The 24,276-nt window shown below is 41.3% G+C and overlaps 1 protein-coding gene across 1 annotated transcript in view; it reads right to left on the bottom strand.

The window, feature by feature from the left end:
• The window catches only part of PHEX (phosphate regulating endopeptidase homolog X-linked), a 184,643-nt gene that overhangs the window by 68,850 nt on the left and 91,517 nt on the right, over positions 1-24,276 (bottom strand). Inside the window, exon 12 of the mRNA XM_006033924.3 lies at positions 23,051-23,152. Within this exon, the coding sequence (XP_006033986.1) occupies positions 23,051-23,152 (102 nt within the window). The remainder of the gene's footprint in view (positions 1-23,050; positions 23,153-24,276) is intronic.

Raw genomic sequence — 24,276 nt, 5'->3', positions numbered from 1 at the left:
CAGTAGCTACCCCAAGCAGGAGAGAGGAGGATGTAACCCTAACTATCTGCACCCAAACAAGTTCAAAAAGTTTTTATTAGCCAGGCGTTCCTGCTTGTTTACCTCATGATAAAGTGTCATCTGAAAACTCTTCATTCACACAGCACTAGAAAATGGAAAGCCTGTCAAGGCCAAAGAGTTTTTTGGCTATTTTAGCTAGATTAAAGGCACATTTATAATCCCAGACTCAGAGAAGGCAATGCCCTGAAATATAGGGAAAATATAAAATTAAGTGTACAGAAGTCTACAGTTAGGAAGCTGTGCACAGAACTGTGTCGCAAGTGTGCCTTTTGTTTTTTCATCTAGCACATCCACTGTTGTGTCGTTTCATTCATTTCCTCTCCTACTACTCTTTACCTCTAAGTACCATTCAATACAATCCAAAAAGATGGGTTTAATTACAGCTCAGTAGAAGCTACTGGGGTCAGGATTTCATCATTAATTTGCATTTGCATTACCATCATTCTAACTATATCGTCAATCAGATGAGTACAGTTTCAAAATTAAACACCATGCTTTCTCTCTTGGCTTTCCAACTGATTTCAAATGCTTGCATTTCAGTGCATCTGAAGATCATTCTATCCTAATCTAGTCATGTTCTTCTATCCTGTTCATAAACTTGGTATCTAAGAATTATCAACATCTTGCTCACTATTGAGCCAGATTATTATTATAGTACTTTGGGACCAGACTCTGTTTTATACCGAGGTTTGTTTAAACCCCCCTAACAACATGGGTAGGCCTTTAAGTAGGAGTTTACTACTGTTACCTTGAATTATAGACCTTCTACGTATATTTGCTAGGATATTTTAATAGTTTAGCCAAACTCCAAAGGGATAAACCAATTCACCATATGCTGCATTGCATTATAGATTATTTTTATCATGATATAAAAATAGTTGACTTTAAGCATGAACATCCTTGTATATTTAAATACTGTATTTACTAGAATGGTTTTGAAATAAGCACAAAACTCTTTTAAACAATTCTAGGCAACTCTTGTATATGAAACACAACTTTGCAAAGATTTTTTTTAGGAGCTTCTAATAAAAATTTAAAATTAATACAATTACAGTTCACTGAAAAATTAGCATGAAATACAGTCTGAAAGCTAAAATCATTCATGGCAAAGTAATGTTCCATTTAATTACAAAGATTAATTCAGCCTTTATGTGCGTGTCTAGTCCTTTCATTTTTCATTGAAAATACATGATTCAAGGGCCATCTGGTAAAATTGCTGCACACATATCACTGGTTTCTATTATGATTGCAAGAAAAAGGAATAAAAAAGGATTATGGAAAATTTCAAAACATAGCGAAGTACAAATATGGGGCTTGAACCAATGGCCAGTAACATTAAATTCATTTTTCTACTGACTTTAGTTGGATCCATCATGTTCAAATGTTTCCTTAACTGGGACTGTGCAAAATGTCAGGTATTTGTGCAATCAAACTGAAGTAGACATTCAAACACACTCTTTTCTATTCCTTGATCTGAAATAATAATTTTACGCATTAAGAGTGTTTCACCTGTGGACAGGCAGACAAGGTTCTTTAGGTAAATGTGATATCTTGTATTAGACCAACAAAATAGTTGGAAAATGTGTTCTTTGCAAGCTTTCAGGCACAGACACCCTTCTTCAGGCATAGGGAGAGTTTGTTGTTTCTTTGTGTTCTCTCCTGGGTAGAATGGAAGCCAATATGCAAAATGCTGGTCTGTGAAAATGCAAATGCATGGCAGGGGGATGAGAGGCCCTGTGACAATAGGTGAGAGAAAGGTGGGGTGGGGGAGAAAAAGGGGAAGAATGTAGCTGGTAAAATGCAGACAGATTACCTGCGATTATCAGATGGCAGATTATAATGTGCTATAAAGCCAATGTCTATATTTAGTCCATGATTTTTTGTATCCAGATTTATGAAGTGAAGTTCATAGCCTTGTCTATTAAACATGTTTTGTAAATTCCCTTTGAGGATTAGAACTGAGAGATTGGAGAGAGAGTGGTTTTCTTGTGAGAAGTGTGAGCCCACCAGTAGTTGTGTATTTTTGTCTCTGATAGGTTTTTGATGCGTGTTCATTCTGTGGACAGCTGATTCTCCAAAATATAGCTAGTGTTCATAATGCTGTATCTGCAGAAGCTTGGAATGCTAGGTTTAACCAGTTGTTTTTCTATGCCTGTCTATTTAATGATAAAACATATGCACTAAACTATCAAAACTTAATTTATTAAGATTCTAAGAAGCAGAGAGTTTGTTTCAATAAGTAGATTTCACACCATGGCACTTTACTATTCTTTGTATTTTTAATCACTATTTAGATGTTCTAAACTAGTAGATTTTGGGGATGGGAACAGTGGGTCATTTCTCCCTTCTTGTAATATCCTAGGTTCGAGAGCAGAACATACCAAGTGGTTTATGCAACTAATCACAACACAAGCCATAGACATGCATTACACTGTAGTGCTAGAAGCGCCCTTGTAGTGTCACCAAAAGTGAGCATTCATATGTTCATGCCTTCTGTAGTGACACCAAAACAGCAAGTCTGCCACAAAAATGTTCCTCTTTCCAAGATAACTTTTCTGTAGCACCACATGTGACGTGTGTTTCTATAAGGGGTCCCTCAGACGACCAAGGCACATTTACATCTATTGCTATGGCAATGTTGTTACTGTGCTGAGATTTAGTACTTCCTTTTGGTGCAGTTATAGCCCATACTGTGCTGTATGCACAGAGCACAGTTATTTTTAGCAGCTACTTCGTCGCAGCAGCGCACTAAACCAGGGGAGCACATCGCTATGGCGGAGTAGCTGCTGGTCACATGTAGATACCTACAGACACTACATCACCATAGTGTGTTGCTACAGCGACACAGCATCATGTGTAGAAGTGCCCCTAGTGTCCTAGAGTCCTCCACTCTTCCTTCTACTCCCTGCTCTAACAGCTTTTCCAGCCATATCAAGCTGTCATAAAGCCTTGTTGGAGCAGTCATTGAGCCTTGTGTCAAGTGTGCACCCCCAGCATTAGTGATAATGGCAGAAACGGCTGCCCCCAGTTCAGGAGAAATTAAAGTGTTGAGGCCATTTTTTATGCTACAAATGAATATGTGTCCATAGCCACAGAAACACAGTCCCAATGTAAACTATCTGGTGTGTCAATACGTAAAGTGAACCACTTTTAATAAACTCAGCAAACAGAGAAATCTTCTCAAAGAAAAACAAAAAATGGCCATAGATTTGGTAAAATGCACATCTCTTCATGATGGTATTTATAGCAACATTTATCAGATGAATTGTTTATTGGTAATGATTTGCTCAGCAGTAATAATATTTCAGTAATTAAAGTAATAATACTATACTGAAGGTAGTATCACACATTGTTGCAAAGAAGAGAAACCTCGCCATAGGGCTCCCCTACCTAGGCACATCAGTTTTCATGATTATATCATTCTATTTCATAAATCCCGGTTTATTCTGGTCTTATATGTTTTGATGACCATGTGGTTCAAGTAAACTTCTTGCCTACTGCAAAAGCATTGTTATATTTGCATAATATTTGGCTGAAAGTCCCAAGCTTCAGAGTAAAATACTGATCCCACTAGAGTCAATAGCAAAATTCCTATTGGTTTCAAGAGATGCAGTGTTTCAAACTTCATGGGTAACATTAACCACCTCCAACAACTTTTCTGCCCCAAATTCCTATCACATTCAAGAAAGCTTCAGTCTTAGGTGAAGCCACACATTACATTTAGACCATAATAAGGGCACTTAAAACTTCAGTATTCACAAATTAAAATGTGTTAACTCGTGCAAAGTGTCCTCTGAGCATTTCAAAGTAACACCACTTCAATCAAGGGTTAACTCTGAGTCATGCTACCTAGCTCATGTTAGGGTAACTTCAGTCTGCTTCACAGAGATAAAAAGAGCAATTTGTAGTCCTCCAGCATCCGAAGATTTATTGTGCCCAGTCCCTACTTCCCCCAAAGTAGAGACAGAGCCAAGGTGCCCTGGCTCCTAACCATGCCCCTGCTTACCAGCCCTCTAATGGTAAGTCATAGCTGTACAGGCAAGCAATGGTATTAACCATTTCTATGTGCTTGCTCACAACCTGTTGTAACTTAAACACCGCTTAACATTTCACTGTTTCTGTATGGTCTAATTGTAATATGTAACTTCACCCTCATTATGGTAAGTAATAGTACTGAAACAAAATTGGCACAGGTTTGTGAGAAATGCAACAGAAGGGGATGCCTCCACCAAGGCAGCAGTTAAGAGAAAGAAATTATATTTTTCACGGTATCTAAACTTATCACCACCCTCACATAGCACTGCTCAGCACTGAAGCACAACCAACAAACATAATATTGTTTTTCCTATTTCAGACAAAAGTCCCCCATAATCTAGAGGTCTCCTTTGGCTGTCAGTTTGACAATATTCTCTGAGTAGTCATAGTGACACTGATTTTTGGGACAAAGATTTTAGTTGGATCCAGTTCTAATTCTGTTAATTCCATTTATTCCTGCAGCATCACTAAATTTGTTAACAGAATACCAGCAACTATAAAGTCCTAGTAATACAAAACTGACCCAACTTCTTAGATCAGTCTATTAGTACAATTCGACCACCTCACATTTCTACTCATCAGCAGTTATCCAGTTCCAAACTCATTCTACTGCTACTGAATCTGTAGATGTACATGATGCTATATCATAAGTGCTGTGTGATTTATGTACTTTAGGGTTATGGGCAAAAAGAACGAAAGACTTCATAATGTACAGCACCACAGAGATGAGTGTCAAGCATGTATATTCATAACACCAGAAAAGCATCCCTGCAATACCTTCATCCATGATTTATACAGAATGGCTGGAACTATGTTTTCTATATCCCTTGTCATTTTAAATTTGAACAATAGGACAATTCCAATGAGTCAACTGTATTTTGTATTTTAAACCACAAGGCAACTCTGAGCTGATTCCCATCCAGTAGTCTAGTTCTCCAGGTGTCTAGGGCTAACTAAAGATTTATTATGTTTTCAAGGAGAACATAGTTAGACAGGTCCAAAGGCCACTTACATGGTCCAAATCTTAAATCTGTTTATTCTCTGCCCAAATGCCAGCTGACAGAAACATGAAAAAGGTTTGGAACTGAAAAGTACCAAATATAGAAGAGCTCAGCAACTCATTTTGGGAACCAGTACATCCAACTCACATATACTTTGGTCAGTGACAATATAAATAAAGCCAAATCTACAGAAAGAGAGTTTTCTTGCAAAAATGAAGGTTCAGCTATTCATCCTAAATCTCAGTGGCTGGCTACTGGTTACCAGGGTGAAGTATAATTTTGGAAGTCAATAACTAAAGGTACTTTTATTGGAGTGTTAAAGATTTAAGAAAAAAAAGTTTCAGTACCCAGGTAGTGATGAATGTTATAAAACCATTACTAGGCACAAAGCAGTAGATCAGTATGAATGGGATTTTAAAAGATGCTCGAGTCTGTTCAAACTCTTGCCTCGCTGGAGTCAACAATAAAACTCCCATTGACCTTGACAAGAATAGACTGACAAGTCTGAGTACTTTTTTTTAAGTCTTATCCTACGTCTATATGCTAAATAGCTTGTTTTATAATACACCTTATTAACCTCAAAGTTGCAATATTTTTTCTGCTGTTAGGGCTATTTAAATGGACTGAAAAAGCTTTTAACTGCAGCTATTACTATTCCTTTTTTTGGTTAATGAATTGGATTCTAGTCCTTGGCTGCCATTACCCAGTAGGGTGACCCTGAGCAAACTTCCTTGTTTTCCCTAGCCTTCTACCTCAGTTTCCCCCATCTATAAAATTGGAATCATGGTGCTTCCTTCCTTTGTAAAATGCTTTGAGATCAGCTGATAGAAAGTGTGACACAAATCCTGTGGATTATGATGATGATGGATGATGATGTTGATGATAATTGCTATTTTAAAAGTGCCAGACTAATAGCCACATCCTTTCCAAATGCACCTTGGCTTCTCTAAGGTCATTAAATCTCCAATTAAAGGGTGATACATTAAGGCTTCTGCCAATAAGCAATGACCAAAATAGTAGCAGGCAAAAACAAAACAGCAGAAATAAAAATCTTATCTTTAAAAATGTGAAATAGATTTTCAAAGTGCAGTCCAAAGAATTTAAACAGACATGCTAAGGAAATGTCAGCCTTTTCTATGTACCGTATGATATAAAAAGGGACAAAATCCATGAACAAAATCAAATGACTGATTCAGGAACTGGATTGAAGAATATTACCACAATCTCTTATGAAAGACAAGGTGGACATGTAGAGCCCTGAAGGAGCCATGGAAGACACTGCATTGTGCTCTGGAAATCCCAGAGAGGACAGCCTGATAGGCACATAAATTGATTAAGTGCCCGAGTGCAATTCTGTTCCACCTGGCTCAAGCCCCTGTAACACTGTTAAATGCAAATGGTGAGTAGGTTCTCCTCTTCCTGGATTCTTTTCTTCTTTTTTGTGACTCAGGATAAGAATACAGTGTGTAGAAGCAGATGCATGAATTGATTTTCAGGTTCTTGAACACATTGGAATAGAATTGCACTTAGGTATGTAAGTTCACTTAGATGCTCAATAGGTAGAACAGAACCTGCTCCATCTAGGTTAAGTTTATTAAGTAATAATACAGCATGGCTACAGGAACAATTTACAGTGAAGTAAAAGGAGGCAGGTCTATATTACATATCAGCTGTTCTAGAATAACTGCCCATCTCCGTGCTCTTACCCAGTGATAGGTAGAAGCCAAACTACAGTAGCAGTCAAAGAAGAGAAAATTACTGCAATTTAACATGTACTTGCCACAAATTTAGAGTAGGTACACAGGCAGTTAGTTCGGAGCAGATAAGGTGCAGTAACCTCCCCCCACCACCCCAACAGCTTTTATACTGCAGTACATTTTTAAGCCCTTGTGCTTAGAAGCCTAAATGCCTGCAATAGGACTTAGGTTTTGATGTTATTTGGGTACTTTGAAAAAGCATGTTCCCAGTCCCTGTAGATGATGATGTGCTCTACAGAAAGGCATGCTTCATTTTAACAAGCAACCTTTTTATTAGTCCTTTTGAAGTCAGCCAGATAGTCTTATACTTTTTGTTTCAATTCTGATTCAGGAGGGTTTGTTATTTAAACCCCTCACCCCCAACCTTTAATTGGACTTTTGATAGTTAGCATATTGAGGTAATCATTAGGGCTGTGAGAAATGGCACCGTTCTGTTTCCACTTGCATTTTGACGTTTCGACGGAACAGCATTTTGTTTTGAATTTCGTTTTGAATTTCGTTTTGATTCAAAACTTGCAGGAATGGTAGCCCCGTCTGAGTGCATGAAGTCTGCCAAGCTTCCAGGGGATGGGTGAAGGGGTTTCAGGGAAACTCCACCTCAAAATCTTGAAAGGAAAACACTCATGTCATGTACATGTGTTAAGCCACAGTGGGGTCAAAACTGCAGGCCTGCTAGCCCCTGCTGAGGCCATGAAGCCTGCCAGCTTTCAAGGAGATAGGTGCAGGGCTTCTGGGTTCTGGGGCCCTGCACCTCTGGCTGCAGATAGGCAAAACTTGTGACATGGGTGCTTGTGGGACTGTGTCTGTCTTGGGGCACAGGGGGGTGAACTCCAGGGGCCGGCGAGCCCCTGCCGCAGCCACGAAGCCTGCCAGCTGTCAAGGAGATAGGTGCAGGGGGAGTCTGGGTTCTGGGGCCCTGCACCTCTAGCTGCTGACAGGCAACACTCGTGACATGGGTGGGTAACGCTGTATGTGTGTTAATGTGTGCCCTCATTCAACTGACACCAAGGCAGAAAGCAGGGCAGGCCTTTTATGCAGTTTTTCCATCCTTCCCCCAGAGCGCTGGGGTTGGAAGGGACCTCAGGAAAGGATGACAGTCACTGGCCAGCTACACGGTCAATAATGAAAGCACTTCTCCCCCCCTGAAATGTTTTGACTTGCCTTGTTCCATTTCAAGGCTTTTTCAAAGTTCTCTGTTTCATTTCGATTTTGCTGTCTCGAGCTTAAAACAAGTCAAAACAGTGTCAAAACGAAACTGCCAGTGAAATTTCACACAACCCTAGTAATCATTACATGGACCTTTCAATACGAACCTATTCTCAGCCTCAATAGCCACCAGGAGAAGTCCTGCTCACTTGACTCCTGCTACAAATTGTTACCATGCCACCCATTGCTGGAAACATGAACACCTCTATACAAATTTTCTCTCCGTGTTTTTGTGCAATCTCTTGTACATCGGCTTTAACAAAAATCTCTGCATTGAGTGACATCATAAAAGCCCCTCAGGGCTTTGCAAATTCAGTGTGTTAAAGGAAACTGTAGGTTCTGCATAACACAGCATTATCTGGGCACAGAGGCAAAGGGAGCAAAGAGGGAGGTGAAGGCAGCAGTGGGTCCATGTCCTCACAGTCAGGTGCCAAGCTCCATGAAACCCTGAAGCATTTCTATCTTGGCAGCTGGGGGGAGAGACTATGAATCATATGTAGTTCATAGCAATATAGTCTTATGAGCTTAGCTTTTTGTTTGCATCAGTTTATAGTTACCTGACATTTTCAAGGTTATTTTCCCCTGGAAAAGGAATAGAAATTCACTATGTTTATGATTGAAATCCACATCATCTTTATAGCTCTAGTCCCTCCAAAGTCATAGAAGCCATCAGTCTGCATCGGGCTGTGTCTTTGTAAGGCCCTGAAGCCAAACCCAGCCCTTGCAACCCCCCAAAACAGTAATTTTCAACCAGGCTGATGCAGCACCTTGGGCGACTTGAGACCCTTTCATTGCTAGGGGTATCACTCAAAAGTTAGCAGTGCTGGGTGTGCAAACATGATTCACAAGATAAACTCCAAGTTTTCACAGAGGAATCCATAATGTTACAAACATCCTGACTTATTGTGGTCTTTGAGTTGTTTGCAACAAGAAAACTGCTCTTATTTTTCAAAAATGAAGAGCTGGCATTTTCTGAGGCACTCATGTCTAAAAAGGCTAAGAAACACTGCCCCCAAACCTCTGTGGGAATCATGGACTTAAATACAAACAGAGAAGACTCTGCCTGTACCTTCATATTTCCTTGTCCTCTAGGAATTGATTCACCCAAAGTTGCAGCAGAGTTAACTTTGGAACTGAAAAAGATCTTATCTGCAAAAGAGATAGAAAATAACTCCCAAACTGAACATTTTCCTGCTACTGAAGGGTTTACCTCCATATAAAAAAATCTGCTTGCTAGGATTATGAGAATATCAGCTATACTCAAAAGCACATGCAAATTGCAAAATTGGGCCTGTAATGTATATCTTACATTTCACTCTTAAGTTAAACAAGGCATGCAGTTAAATACCAAAGCAGCTGGTCAACTGGAGGTGGACATTTTCCAAAGCATAAACAGATGTTAGGAATGTGACTCTCATTGAAAGTCAAGGGGAGTTGTGCACCTAGCTGCCATTAGTGTCTATGCACTTCCCCACCATAGTCTGAAATATGCAACATACCTCTTTGACTATGACTGGTCTTCTTCCATTAGCTGATCAAGCCATGTTTAAACTTGTCTTCATCACCAAAAAGAGTGATGTTTTTAACTGGACAAGTCCTAATACAAGCAATTATCCCTTTTGGGTGAATGAACTAACAAACCAGAATCCACACCAAAGGACTGATCCTGTTACTGTGCCAGGTGCTGATGGTGCACATTAGGAGCAGATAAATAAGCACCCAGTATAAAATTCTCCAGAGAAAGAATGAGCTGCCATATAATGACTATACCTACAGACTCAAGAAGAGCAACATGTGAGTTGGAAACACTCTTTTTGTCAAGGTGGCATAAGACAATTCTCAGCTTCTTTTTCATTGCAGAACAGCTAAACAAAAGGAAGGTTAATAGGCAAGCCACCTTTCCCAGACCATGTAACATAAGGGCTCGACTACATTACAGTTGTTTAGCTGTACCAATATCATTCTGTCGGCATCATTCCCCCTAGTGGAGACACAGCACATGTGAGCAAAGGGTTCCCTTCTAAGGCACAGTTACACAATGTCCTTGAACGGCATTAGCCAATGTGGCTAAAGCACTCTTCTGTGGGAATAGTTATGCACAGAGTGGAGGTGTAGCTAGAGGTGTACTGACATGGCAATGCCAGCAAAATTTTGAAGTACAGATGAAATCTAAGACATCCCTTAGATTGGGACAACAGTTTTCAGCCTTTTTAGACTCAGGGAACCTACCAAAACTTCTTATAATTTGGTGGCACCCTAGTTGAGAATCACTGATGCTTTGCTTCAGCTTACCTTGGTGGCTCTCAACCAGGTGCTGCTGCCATCACCACATCCAGGTGGAGCCACCTTGCATGCCTAAAGCAGGCAGGAGTTCTCATTCTTGCTGCAGCCCTTCCCAGTCTGACGCCCCACAATGCTTCTACGAAAAGCAGAGATGTGCAAGACCTACATCATTCCACTTGCATCATTTGTCTCCATTTCTGGGAGAAGCATGAGCAGGTTGGATTGGGAAAGGCTGCAGGCAAGTGCTCCTGTGCAGGCATGTGCAGCAGAGGCATGTGCAGCAGATCCATCTGGCTGCTGCCACTGCTGCCTGTGCTACAGCAACCTGGGTGAGAACAACGGGGTTAGGGGCCCCGCTGGTGTAAAGTGCAAATGACAAAGAATCCAGAAGCAATTGGGATCTGTTGTCTAGAGAGCTACAGGACAGCGCCTTTTTAAGCAGTTGGTTTGTCAGACTTATATGCGAGTCCTGGAAAAAACAGAGGCCCAAGAAAGTTGCTTCTTGAAGTAAAGTAGTCTTACTCAAATGTTCTTCTTGCACACAGCCTGCTATCACCTCTGCTCAAGGGAGCCAGAAGTGCATGCATTTGGCAATTGAACAAATTATACTCAGCAGATACTTTACCCTGCCCTCATCAATTCTGCTCCATGTAGGAAAATGACCTACCAGCTCTGAAAATCAGTTAAGATGCAGGAGAGGGCAATAATCCCCTTTTCTTAAATATACCCTTATAAAAAAAGTTGTACTCATCAGAGAAACAGAAAGAACAATGCGAGTTAAAACTAAACCAATTTCTGGTTTGGAGAAATGAAAAGGGCTTTCTTGCCCTTTACATGACTTAGTAAGTTTTGGATTTGGATATCACTGCTTTTACCTGACTTTCTCCTTCTAAAAGCATTGGATTCATCCTCAGCTTTACCTGTACGTTTTGTGTACAAGTGAGTATGAATGTTTGTGCATATAGAGGGAGAGAGACTAGTCTGTCTCTCTCCTTCAGTTTTAAGCATGAAATTTGTCACAAGTGTTTTGATGTCACACACCCACTCAGGCCTTATGGAGTTGTGTGAAGGTCTGAAAAATGACAGCTGAGTGATCAGGGTTAAATACAATTTCCTTTCCCTTCACCTATTTCCCACTATCTGTCTACATGGTGCTCAGGTTATTAATGGAACTGACATCCCTGTACAACTGACTGAGCAGTAGCAGCAGCCAGATAACAAGGGAGAAGCTGACAGCAGCAAATCTAACCCCACAGATAAGAGATAAGAAAACATGCCATGGCTATTAGTTTCAACTCAGGCCAAAGAAGAACATCTCTTATGGTTATTGAACACAAAACCCCCATCTTCCTGAGCAAGTGAAATTAAATTAAATTTGTTTTTTGAAAGATATTGTTTAATCAAGGCAAAAATGTGTAGAATACTTTCATATTGAAAAGAAAGTATATCTCATTCCCTTTATCTGCCAATTGAAAAATGTAATCCTTAACACTGGCATTTTCCAAAATGCTACCTCACAGAATGTATGGAAAGAGTTACCCTCAGTGCCCTGGCCAAATGCCAGCATGGTAATTATAGTAACCTTTCTAAATCTTCTCCATCACTTCTAATAAATACAGTGTTCTCTTCACTTCCTGCCTTACACCCATCATATAATGTTCTTCTCTTCATATATTCATCAGTGGCATAACAAGCAGAGTTGGTGTCCGCGGCAAACCCTGTTGGAGTGGAGAGGGGGTTGGCACATGGTTCTGAGAGCAGGGGCAAGAGACCAAGGCCTTACACACATCGGGAACTTCTAACAGTCCCAGCTGAGCTGTTGCTGCTGCATGTAGTCTACCCACCTTGGGTACTGCCCTTAAAGCAGCTGCAGCCAGGAACTGTTTTGGAGTTCCCAGCATGGGCATGCTGCCAGGACTCTGAAGGGCTGGGAAGATGATTCCAGTTCTCCTCCTAACTTAGTGCTCAGGACAGGTACCCGTCTTGTGCATCCCTAGTTATACTATTGATATTCATGAACATAGCATGAAATGGACTAGCCACCCTGTAAGAACAACTGAACTGAATGGCATAAAGTGCTTATCTCAGAGCAATGGCTCTCAAAGTAGGGGTCAGGAAGATGGTAGGAGACTACCTGTTTTAGAGAGGCATGACCTTTCATAGGCAACAGTCTACTTCATCAGATGTAAAGAATAAGGTCATGACCCTCCCTGCCCCATCTTGGGGGTTGCAGCATTTACACATGGGATCATGGTCCTCATAGAAATGCAATTACCATCATCATTGGCAATCCCTCACAGTCGAGAACGATTGCCTTCCATGATTGCTTTATCTGTGGGTCTGGAGATTGCTGTCGAGGCTTATCCATGATCAAAAGACTCTGTTGCAATTTGGGTACATGTTTCCATGTGGGGTGGAGGGCTCTGGATTCTTGATTTAGTCTGTGACATGCTGTTTTGGCTGCTCCCACTTTTCCATCTCTTGTCGTTTTAAGGTTTCAAAATACTGAGATCCTTGCAGTGGACACTTCCTCCATTTGGGGCAGTCCTGCGCAACAGTCTGCCATGAGTTTATGTTGATGTTACATTTTTTCAAGTTGATCTTGAGGATGTCCTTGAAGCGCTTTCTTTCCACTCCTCTTGAGTATATGCCTTGACTGAGCTGGGCAAATAAAACCTGCTTGCTTCGGGAGTCTGGAATCAGACACCCAGATGATGTGGCCAGCCCAGCGAAATTGATGCTGGATCATCATTACCTCGATTCTCATGGTGTTTGCTGGCAAGAGGGCGCTAATGTTTGTGCATGTCTTCCCACTAGATTCAAAGGATCTTCCACAGGTAGCATTGATGATACTTTTCCAGTGACTTGAAGTGTCTCCTGTACATTGTCCATGTCTCAGCTATGTACAGTAAGGTGGGGATCACAACTGCTTACTAAACCATGAGCTTGGTTCTGGATCCGGTTTTGCAATCTTCGAATACCCATTTCCTCAGGCATATGAAGACTGCGCTTGCATTTTTAAGGTGACATTGGATTTCTTCCTGATGTCAGCCTTCTGTGAGAGATGGCTTCCACAGTACAGAAAATGCTCAATGTTTTCCAGAGTCTTACCATAAATCTGAATTACTGAAGCTGGAGACTGCTCATTAATAGCTTGTTGAAGGCAGACCTTAGTCTTCTGAATGTTAAGCATCAGTCCCATTTTCTTGTATGCCTCAGTAAAGATGTAGATGATTGCCTGAAAGTCTGATTCCTACAGCATCATCAGCATACTAAAGCTCTAGGTTCAGGGATCCAGGTTTTCTATTTGCCACGGAAAAATGTAGTAAAACCCAGATTTTCTCATGTTAAGAAGAAAAACCCAGTTTTCCTCTTTTAAAGGAGAAAAACACAGGAAATGATGGGTTTCCCCTTGCAGGCTGGCAGAGTTCCAGCCTATAAGGGGCTAGGGGAAGCAAGAAGAGGGTACTCAGGCAGGGGACACCATGTGCATGTGCGCACATACACATGCACATGGCCGCCAGGCAACCTGGAGAGCAGCTCCCACAAGTAAGTCTGGCCTGGGGGGGCAGGGATTGAGTCCCCTATAGTGAGGGAGGGAACTGGGCAGGGGTGGGGCTAGGGATGTTGCCCAGCCAGGGGGGGTGCATGGGGCTTGGTGTGGAGCTCAAATACACAGCTGCAGGGCCCCAGCAGGGAGCCGGATAGAGCTCTAGGTGGCTCATCTGGGGAGTGGCAGCTGCAACTGCTTGCACTCCCGGGAAGGGCCATGAGGGCCACATGCCCCCCAGATTTGTGCACAGGGTGGGGGTGGGTTCAGGGATCCCCACCCTGATGTTCTCCCCTCAGGGCCTCTGCAGCCCATGTGGGCAGGACCCAGCACAGCAGGGCAGAGCAGAATGGGGAAGTTCGGTGCCACTGCCACAAGCCCCACACCGCCTGGCAAAGCTCCACCTGCCCACCCGGCAACAGCAGGGGTGACAGCGCAGAGTTTTGCTCCTTGCTGCTGCTGGGTGGGCAGGGGGCACCTCACAATGGCAGCATGGGGCTCCCAGCAGTGGCACTGAGCTTCCCCACCCAGCACCACTCTGTCCTGCCACACCAGGTCTCATCCGCTGGGCTGCAGAGGCCTTGGGGGGAGGGCAGCAGGATGGGGAAGCCCAGACCTGCAACAAGTATCCCATATCCATCTCCACTCCCACCAGGTCTGCTCTGGCCATGCCAGCTGTGGGGCAGGGAAGACGGGCTCCACGCTCCGCTCCCCTGCAGCAGCTGTTGCCTCCTATGGATGGTAGCTGAGGCTCAGGCAGGGGCTGTGGACCTGGGTCCCTGGCCCTATATCCCCAGCAGCTGGGGACCACCCCCGGCAGGGCTGGGGGGCGGGAGGCTGTGGGTGGGAAGTGAGGGACACCAGCAGAGCTTGGCAGGCTGTGGATGGGGAGTGAGGGACACCAGCAGGGCTGGCGGGGCTGTGGGTCAGGAGTAAGGGGCAATGGCATGGGCAGGGCACCAGCATATCAGTGCTGCTCAGCACCACAAAGCAGTGCGGAGGACAGCCACAGCTGGATGAAGCAGGCAGGGGGAGCTCTGATTTTTCATCATGAGAGGCCCAAAATCAAACACCAAAATTTATAGGTATTTAGAATTTATTTTATTATAGTGATTGAGGCACTGGTAGGCTTCCAAATTGTAAATATACCAATAAAACATTGTGTTCAGCTGATACCTATCTATCTGTATATCTATCTATATCTATCCATATATCTATATATAGAGGCATTTCATTTTAATCATGGAAACATGTGCAGTTTGGGGTTTTTAATCAGAGGAATTTATGATTTTAATCAGAGGATTTGCCATTTTTAAACAGAGAAAACCAGGATCCCCGTCATTGACTGAGGTCAGGGTGGTCTTGATTTTGGCCTGGAGACAGTTGAAATTAAATAGCTTGCCATCCGTTTGGTAGTTTAGCTCCACATTGGAGGCTTGTTGGTGGTCAGCATCACAATAAGGAATATCAAGAAGAGTGTTGGAGCAATGATGCAGCCTCGCTTAACTCCCATCTTCAGTTCAAATAGATCTGTGATGGATTCATTACTGCGGACCACTGCTCACATCACCATCATGGAGCAGGCAAAGAATGGTAATGATTTTCACCAATTACCACAGATGGATCAAACTAACAATTGGGCTTTTAACCCCAAACTAAGGTCAAAGCCCCTAAGAGATAAAGAATTAATGTCCTGGAGGACTTGAGGACAGTTCGGGAGCACAATTAAAATGTGGTTCAGCATCCTCCCACTGCTGTTTTAACCATATCAAGAGACTAATATATTGCAATCAGGTTCCACAGTGATGTGGCTCTTACAGTACAGGTGCGGTCTCAATCTCAAATTTCTATAAACAGAGCACTTCCGTGACACTTGACTACAGAAGTTTCAGAATGTTCCACGGAAACAAAAGATCAGGCAGAACTGAACTTCCACTATAGGAAGAAGAAGAACTGCCTGGTGTTTAAAAGCACAAACTGGGAGTAAGATCTGAATTCAAAAGTTTCCAAAAGTAAAACTGGGAACCTGATACCTAACTCCTGCTGACTTTCAATGGGAACCATGTGTCTATCTGCCATTGGTTCCTAGTTTTGCGAAGAAGGCTGTTAGTCAACAGGCCTAAACATGGCATAATGTATTAATGTTTCTAAAGGAATCTTAAGATTTTTTAAGTGTTTTGCTTTGTAGGTGGTAAAAAAAAACAACATAAAAGAAAATGCTGGAAGGGGTTAAGTACCTTCAGTTTAAGGACTCCCATTCATGTTCTATCCAAAGCCTCCACTTTCCAACATACTGAAAGGTTTTGGCAGTTTTTTGTTTCTTTGTTAGCTTTGTTTTGAATGGCCAATCTTTTTCCACTTCAGCTACTGGGTTGAAGGCCAGGGTTGGTTATATCTGCAAACGTACTTTTGCATTTTTTTTATAATACAAATTACTTTGTTTGCAGTGTGGGGAATAAGCTTAGGATGGGCACTTGTAGAGACAAGCTTTAAACAGTTTCAGAACAATTATGCCTTTTTTCACTGACTAGGAAGCCTATATTCAAAACAATTGGTGCAGCTAAAACAGTTTAACTGGCATGCAATACATTGCTTAGGCATGACTTAATTTTAAGCACATAAGCAGCCTGACTGATGACATGGGACTATCTGTGTGCTTAAAATAAAAGCCATGCTTAGAAGGACTTTTTAAATAGGGGTTTTCTTTTCTAGTACAGATTAGCCCTAAATTATATTTACTTTGTAAAGGCTTTTGACCTATGCTGCACCTTAAAACTGAAGGCAACTTTTGCAATTGACTGCAGTAGGAGCAAGATCCAGGTAATATATCCTGAGCCCACACTCATTGCACAAGACTAAGACAAAAGACACACATTATGTTTGTATTTTTCTTTGGTTCTGCTGTATCTTTTTTCACACTTGGGGAGGTGAGACTTCAAACAAATATTGCAAAAAAAAAAAAAAAAAAGACTTAAAGAGAAATAAAACTAGGCAGCAGCCAAATAAACTGGACAAAAAATTAATGCACAGCGACCTTGGGATTCATGCTCTGTGACCTAGAAAGTTTAACAGTGTTACAAAAAACATATTATTACCCAAACACAGGATCCTGTGCCTGGTCATTCATACTTAACAATAAAAAAAATGGTCCTGCAAACTAGCAAAGCAACTCCTTAAGATGCAAAATATTTTCCAGCAAATTTGCAAGCAGCTTGAAAACATGTTTCTGTCACATAGATCTTAATCTCTCCTTCAAGACCCCAATTCAGCTGTAATACAAGGGCCTTTTCAGAAAAAACAAAAAGTAATTAATAAACTAATTTAGTCCATCCTCACAGCAGAATTACAATTTATTCCTTTCAGTGATTTGCCAATGCATTTTTCTTTTCAAAGCAGCAACAGTAAATTACCATATAAAAAATTAAGATTCTGATTGCAAGAAGCATGTCAATGTAATTTCAGTCTTAGGTTCCCTCCTTTCTCTACAGGTACGCCCTAACAGAAGGCGGCTGTCAGTACAATTTGGGTGATATAACAGTCTAGTATCTGCATGCTCAACGTTAGAAGACTTGTTAGATTTCTCCCCCTTCTCAGCCCCAGCCCCAACATGCATCATATTTGCCAGCTTTCTCAATGGCTACAAAGTGACTCACAGCTGGGCCAGTGCGAGAGCTATCGATGAGGTATCTTTCTGGATGGCTGACATAATGCATCCGGCACATGCCTAAAGAATAGTGCTAAGCGCACCCTTGGAGCCGCACTCATCTGAATAATTTAGTGGAACTTAAAGGGCAGACAAAGCATAATGAGCTTCACAATATGAAATTGAAAAATTTAGAGTAGGACGTAAAGTCAGTAAAAAAAAAAAAATCAGGTGTCTCCTTCTACGATTCAAAGGATTAACAGGCACAGCTTACACAATCTCTGACTATAGCCAAATAGAGTATAATAAAGTAAGACTTGAACAGAGAAGAAGAAGAAAACAGTATAGGAAAGCATAGTGCCAAATATCATTCTCTGGCTTCACTCAAGTCTTTGGAAGCAGCATGAGCTCCATCCAGAGAGTTAACAGAGAACTGCATATTAGAATCTGCTTTCTGTGTAAGGTGTTTTCCATGGGGCTGGTTTAGATTTATATCTCCAGCCTCAGGTTTTGAAATGATTAAAAGAGTTTATCTGGATTATTTTATCTTATTCCAGAGGGAAAGAAACACACCTAAATTCCAAAATATCCAGAGAGAAAAAAATGAAATTACAGAGCACACAGAGGCAAGGAAATTGTTCAGAAAGCCACATAAGCTCACACTTGCTAAAATGGTCAATATATAATGGAGTTTGAGCTTATCAGATGTAGCAAGGACAATGGAATATATGGTCTCTATCAGGATGAAGCTCCAGCTCAAACAACTTTCTAGGATAGTAATAAGGTCACCTGACTGGTCTCATATTGTGAAACATTTCAACCTTTAGAATGAACTGACTGCTCTACTAAAGCAAATCTACAGCCCTGGTCCTATCGTAGGGATCTGATCCAAAGCTCCCTGAGGTCAATGGCAGTCGTTCTGTTGACTTCACTGAGGTGCAGGTCAGTCCCCCAGAAAGGACTGCCACCGTGTTCTGGGTCAGGTTTATAAGAGGAGTGACAGGGTATCACCCAAATATCAAACAGCAGTAAAAAAGGTGGAAACTAGCAGAACTGAGACTCCCTAGCAAAAGTAGGATCTGCAGTTACCCTCTCTGAAGTGCTCTGCAGCCTGTCAAGTCTCTTGTGGAATCACAAAAATGTAAAGGTATATTAAGCTCATGAAGTTCACAGCACCTGCCAAACATGTTAGTTTCCTAAAAACATTTTCCATGAACAAAATCACAACCTCCAGCTTCTACAAGGCCCTAATACTGTACTTATTTCCCAATAAAGGAATAAGCCTGCTAGCGACCAAACTCCCCATGGACTAAAGAAGTATTAAATGACATAGAAAACTGACCTACAGAAATAGAACTGTTGAAAATAACTTCATTTCTATGGCTCCTTTCATCCCAAAGTGCCTTGCAGACTCCAAGAGTTAGCTAAACAAACTACATATAGAAAAGCTAGATATGTAAAAAACAGCCATTTCCAGAGTAAAACTCTGGAAATAGCTGTTATTTAGCTGTTTATCTGCACCAGGAACACTGAACGATGTATCATTATGGGTTGCAGCACAGCAAAGAACACAGAGCACTCATCTGGGCCCCTGGGTGACTTCTGTCTAAGGCTCTTCACCTCTCTGTTCCCATCTGTAAAATGGGGTCCAGGCTTGACCTCTGCTGTAGCTTTCAGAGCTGTGGATGAGAAAAGTACCACATCTATGCAATTTCCAGACAAGGGATTTTCCCCATTTAACCAAGGGGAAAAAAACCCTCATCTTAGATTTAAGTATGACATGGTATGTGGGCAGGCAGCTGCTGTGGCTTTGGCTCTAAACACCACCCACAGCTCTCTGCCCCTGCTACTTCTGCCCCTCTTTACAACCTCTGCCCTCCTGCTACCCACAACCCCCATAGTTTCTGTCCCTACACATGCCCCCCTGAATCTCTCATCCACTTACCCTCCATCAGGCTCTGGGTATGCTCCAATCTGGGGCATGTTTTGTATGTCCCACCCCCTATTCCACCCCCTCCCAACCTTGGAACAGTTCATGCAGTGGCAGCAACTCAGAGGGGTGGGGAGGCAGGTGTCAGGGAGCTGGCAGCAGAGGGAAAGGTATGGCTGTGGGCAAAGGGCAGGGGTCAGGCTGCTTGATTCCCCCACTGCCTGCCTCAAAACTGCCTTTCCCACCACCTCCTGCCCCTCTACCACCTCCCCTCTACTGCCTGCTCCCTTACTACCTCTCCACTATCTGCCCCTTCACTCCCTCACCCCTACCACTGCTTTCCCCACTGCAGCAGTGGAAGGGGGATAAATTTTAGATGACCCTCCAGTAATGAGATTCTATACATGGACAATTAGAACAAATTTATGCATTTTCCATGTATATCATCTAATTGTTGTATATAAATTTTCCATGTATATAATTTCAAATTCAGAGTGGTCTTGGATTCAGATAAATGCAGTAGAAGAGCTAGGTATTATCATCATCTATTAGACACAGGGAATGAATACCAAAATCAAATGGAACTGTGCTGGCAATACAAATAAACAGAATTCATCACCCAAACCTGAAAGTGGTCTTTAATCAAGCAATCATATTTTAATAAAAATATCCTGTGATCTTTAAGTACCATAAGAAGTTAGAACAATTACTTTACCTGCAATTGGGTTCAGTGAAGGTGTAATTCACTAAAATTGTACGGTCTGTATTAAACAGAAGGTCAGGCTAGTGAGATCCAGTCATTCCTTCCAGTCTTTCATCTTAAGGAGGGAACACCCAGGGTTACAGTTCCCTCTGTCATAATGCCGGGCATTATGTTTGCAATTGATACCTGAGAGATCCCCATCACTTGCTGCTGATATTCCACATTTCAAACACTAATTCAAACTAACTGGATTGCATTGCTACTATGGAAGCAGGAGACAACGATAGACAAACAGATGAATATTTTGTGCATTGAGCCGATAACTAAATACAGGTAAAATCCCAAGCTTTTTGTTTAATATGTTATTTTATTAAAGTGAAAAAAGAGTTGATGGTATAATGGGTACTATTGGTCATGCTTTAATAAAACAAGGTTATCTGCTCATTAAAATTTTTGGGCTCTGCCACACAGTAAATCTCACATTTCTATAAATTGTGTATTTATAACATGTTCAGCCAAAGTTCTTAGCACAGACCAGAATGTATCAAGAAAAATACTATAATACACACCAAGAGTCCACATATAAAAAGCCATCCATATTCCCATAAAACTAAGTCTCTATTCTTCATACTTTTCCAAACAGGGAAGTTAGGCTTTATGTGTAAATTTGAATATAAACCTACAATTGTAAGATTTGAACACTCCTAGAAACTCACCTTGCTCCCAGAATCTCTTGCTCCAAGCATCCCTTTTTTAGTAAGAAGATAATGTTTTATCAGGAGGTACCTTAGTTTTTCTGTCAATACTCACATCGAGCTGATATTTTTGGCCTTAATTTTAAATATATTATATTACTGTTTGGTGTGATATGTTATTTCATAAGTGTTATTTAAAATATTCTTGGAATAAATGGATTTGAGATACGTAGCATCTGGCTTTTTTCTTTCTAGAAACACCTCCAACCAGGCACATGCACACACACAATACACACATGCACTATTATATCAGATCTTTTTACTTTGTACGTCATACAACATCTATTATGTCTGACCTGGTGAAACCACACAAGATGCCAAACATGAATATATTATTACTATTCTATTAAAAAAATGTGCTCTGTAATAATATTCTAGGCGAGTGGTGGCAGAGCAGTTGATGTGTCTCACTATGGTTCTGGAGGAATAAGTTCAACCCCTGCTCATGTGAAAAGCCATTGACTCCATTGACCAAGCTGTAAACAGTTATCTAGTCATTCAGGCTGGAGAGTCAAAGGCAGCCTGCCATGATGCTAGGAATTTCGTTCTCTTGGTACTGTGGTGCACCTTAACCACAGTAGCACAACGGGCTTTTTTTTGCTAACCACGGTAGCACAATGGACTTTTTTTTCCCTCATGAACTTTCCAATTCTTCTACCAGGTGCTTCTATTGTCTCTACTCTTCTGCCTGCTGTTTCATCTGATAAAAAGCAAAGAGCAGAAATGCCAGAGATACAATGAAATGGGAAATAAGGCAAACTCTAAGGGATTAAAGAAAATGTAGTGGTGGGGAAAATGATATAAAAGCTTCTGTCATTTTAAAAAGGCGAAAAATTGCATTAGCCCACTTCAAGATAAGCAAATATCTTTACTGAACTAAGATCACTACTTTCAAAGGCTTGTTAAGAAAGTGAACAAAAAGTGTTGATAATTGGTGGTTCCAAAGCAATGTGCTCCACTTACCATCAGGTTAGTTAAGATCTGCCTTCACGGCTTTGAGTGATTCACTCATCCCTCTCTATGTTTCTAATTAGTTCTTGCAAAAGGTATCATGAAGCACAATTTAAGCAAGTTGCACGCTGAATTGAAGTTTCCTAAGATAAAATGACTTAAGCAGCCTTTTCATCTGAATCATCAAAAAGTTTTGAAGCCTGCTATTTTTTCATCAAAAAACTATTATTTTTGTTCAACCATACAAGATGGAAACAACAGTCAGTTGCATTTGAATGCAATTCTGTTTAGAGATGATGATTTCTAACTGAATTTTGACCAATAAGGTGGAATGCCCTGTCCTTAGTCCATTGCAACCATTGCTCTGTGTGCTTTGCTATGCTTGGATGAGCTTACTTCCCAGGCCCCTTCACAAAAGAAACTGAGGCATGAAGTGGCAGTTGTAGGAAACCTGCAGTTCTTGCTCACATCTGTTTCATCTGTAATCACACAGTTCATAAACCATCATGAGTGGAAGACTCCTCCTTAATAATGATGCTTTCATAAATGATGCACTGCATTTGGACACTGCTGGCTGGCTACAATAGTAACATCACTTTTGGAAGTACTACTTTCAGAGACAGACCCTCAATAATGACAGTAGACAAGGTGCCAGACATTGACTGTTCAAATGCCCAATGATAGGTTGGAGCCTCATTCTACAAAGCACTCAGCACTGAACATCCTAAATTCCTGTTGCTGTTTTACATTAGTGTTATGCATTTGGATTATGGTAGTACCTAAGAACCCCATTGTGAAAGCACTTTGATAAGTAACAAAGACAGCTGCTCTCACCCTGAACTCACAATCTATATGTCAGTCACAATGCAAGATATAAAAGGAATAGAGAGAATGAGGCAACAAAATAAACAGAACTTGACAGAAAATCCGGTTACTCAGCATCAAGCCAACAGATTGCCTATGTAAATTCTCAGATAAATTAGTAAATGAAGACTAAATAAAAATTCTAGTCCCAATAAATCCCCCCCCAAAATTTGGGGGCTGGACTCAATCTCACAAGGTCCCTTCCAGCCCCTAATGTCTATGAAGTCTATGAAATCCAATGACAAAATTTCACTTCACCTCAATGGAGTGGGATTGCACCAAGCAGTTTAGTTTTTCCCAATGAATCCTCACCTTTTCATAAGCTTTCCTCTTTGTCTCCAAGTCCATCCAGTCATTTTCCTTTTCCAACATATCAACAAAGGCCCATCGAATGCCTTCAGTCAATTCCTCCATCTGCAAGACAAATTCACCCCGGTAAAGAATGTCATGATAGACTGACCAGGAAAAAAACCCTCAAATTTGTTCTAAGGTCGAATGAGACTATATCTGTCTCTCTCTATAACACCAAAGTTGCTCTCTTCCCACCTACCTTTCTCCTCCTCCCAACCACTGGGTATTTTAGTCCCACCAAATTTGTCTTTTTTTCTTCTCTTCAGCTGACTCACATGACTTCCTCACTTCCTTCCTTTCATGACACAGCCATGAACAATCAAGGATGAAGTTACATGTTACACTTAGACCACTCTAAAGGCACATAAAATGCCAGTGTTCATACATTAAGGCTCACTAACTCATTCTAAGTCCCCTCTGAGCATCTCAAATTTATACCACTTGAGGCAAGAGTTAACTCTGGGCTGTGCTACTTAGCTCATGTTAGGGTAACTTTGGTCAGCTCCATGGAGATAAAACAAGCAATTTGCAATCCTTGAGGATCCCTGATCCCTGTCCCCTTCCTCTCCTGCCAGAACAGGGATGGAGCCCAGGTGTCCTGGTTCCTAGCCATGCTCCTACTCATCAGCCCTCTGGTAGCAAGTCAGAGGTGTGCAAGCAAGACACAGTATTACTCCTTAACATGCAAGTGCTCACAACACATTCTAACTTTAACACCACTTAACATTACACAGATTTAGTATGGTCTAACTGTAACTTGCAACTTCATCCCAAGAGAATGCCCTTCTTGCACTTATGGTGCATGTGTGTGCATAGACCACTTTATAAATAGTTACTGAAAAATCCTCAGTTTGGATAGGGTGTATCATGACCCAGTTGCAAAAGGCTCTATTATTTACCGATCAAATGTTAAATGCAGGCTGCTAATGTAATATAAGTACATATTGTTTTATGACAAAGAGTAATGGCTCAAACAGTAGTTCAGGCCTGATTTGGGTAGTAATTTACATCTGTTCAAAGTTGGGAAAACTTGCCACCATTCTGGCTTTTGGTAGCATTTTTCATGCACTTTTCATAAATGACTACACAAATTGTTAAGTACATTCCAAATGTAGGAATAGTAATGCTTAGACACCAGGGGGATGCTTTTTTCACAAAAACCCTAATGAGAGGAAAAAAAAAGAAAG

This window comes from Alligator sinensis, unplaced genomic scaffold (genome assembly GCF_000455745.1).
Source record: "Alligator sinensis unplaced genomic scaffold, ASM45574v1 scaffold926_1, whole genome shotgun sequence".
Taxonomy (NCBI): domain Eukaryota; kingdom Metazoa; phylum Chordata; order Crocodylia; family Alligatoridae; genus Alligator; species Alligator sinensis.
Note: the sequence above shows the minus strand (reverse complement) of the source record. Positions and strands in the feature narration are given on the sequence as shown.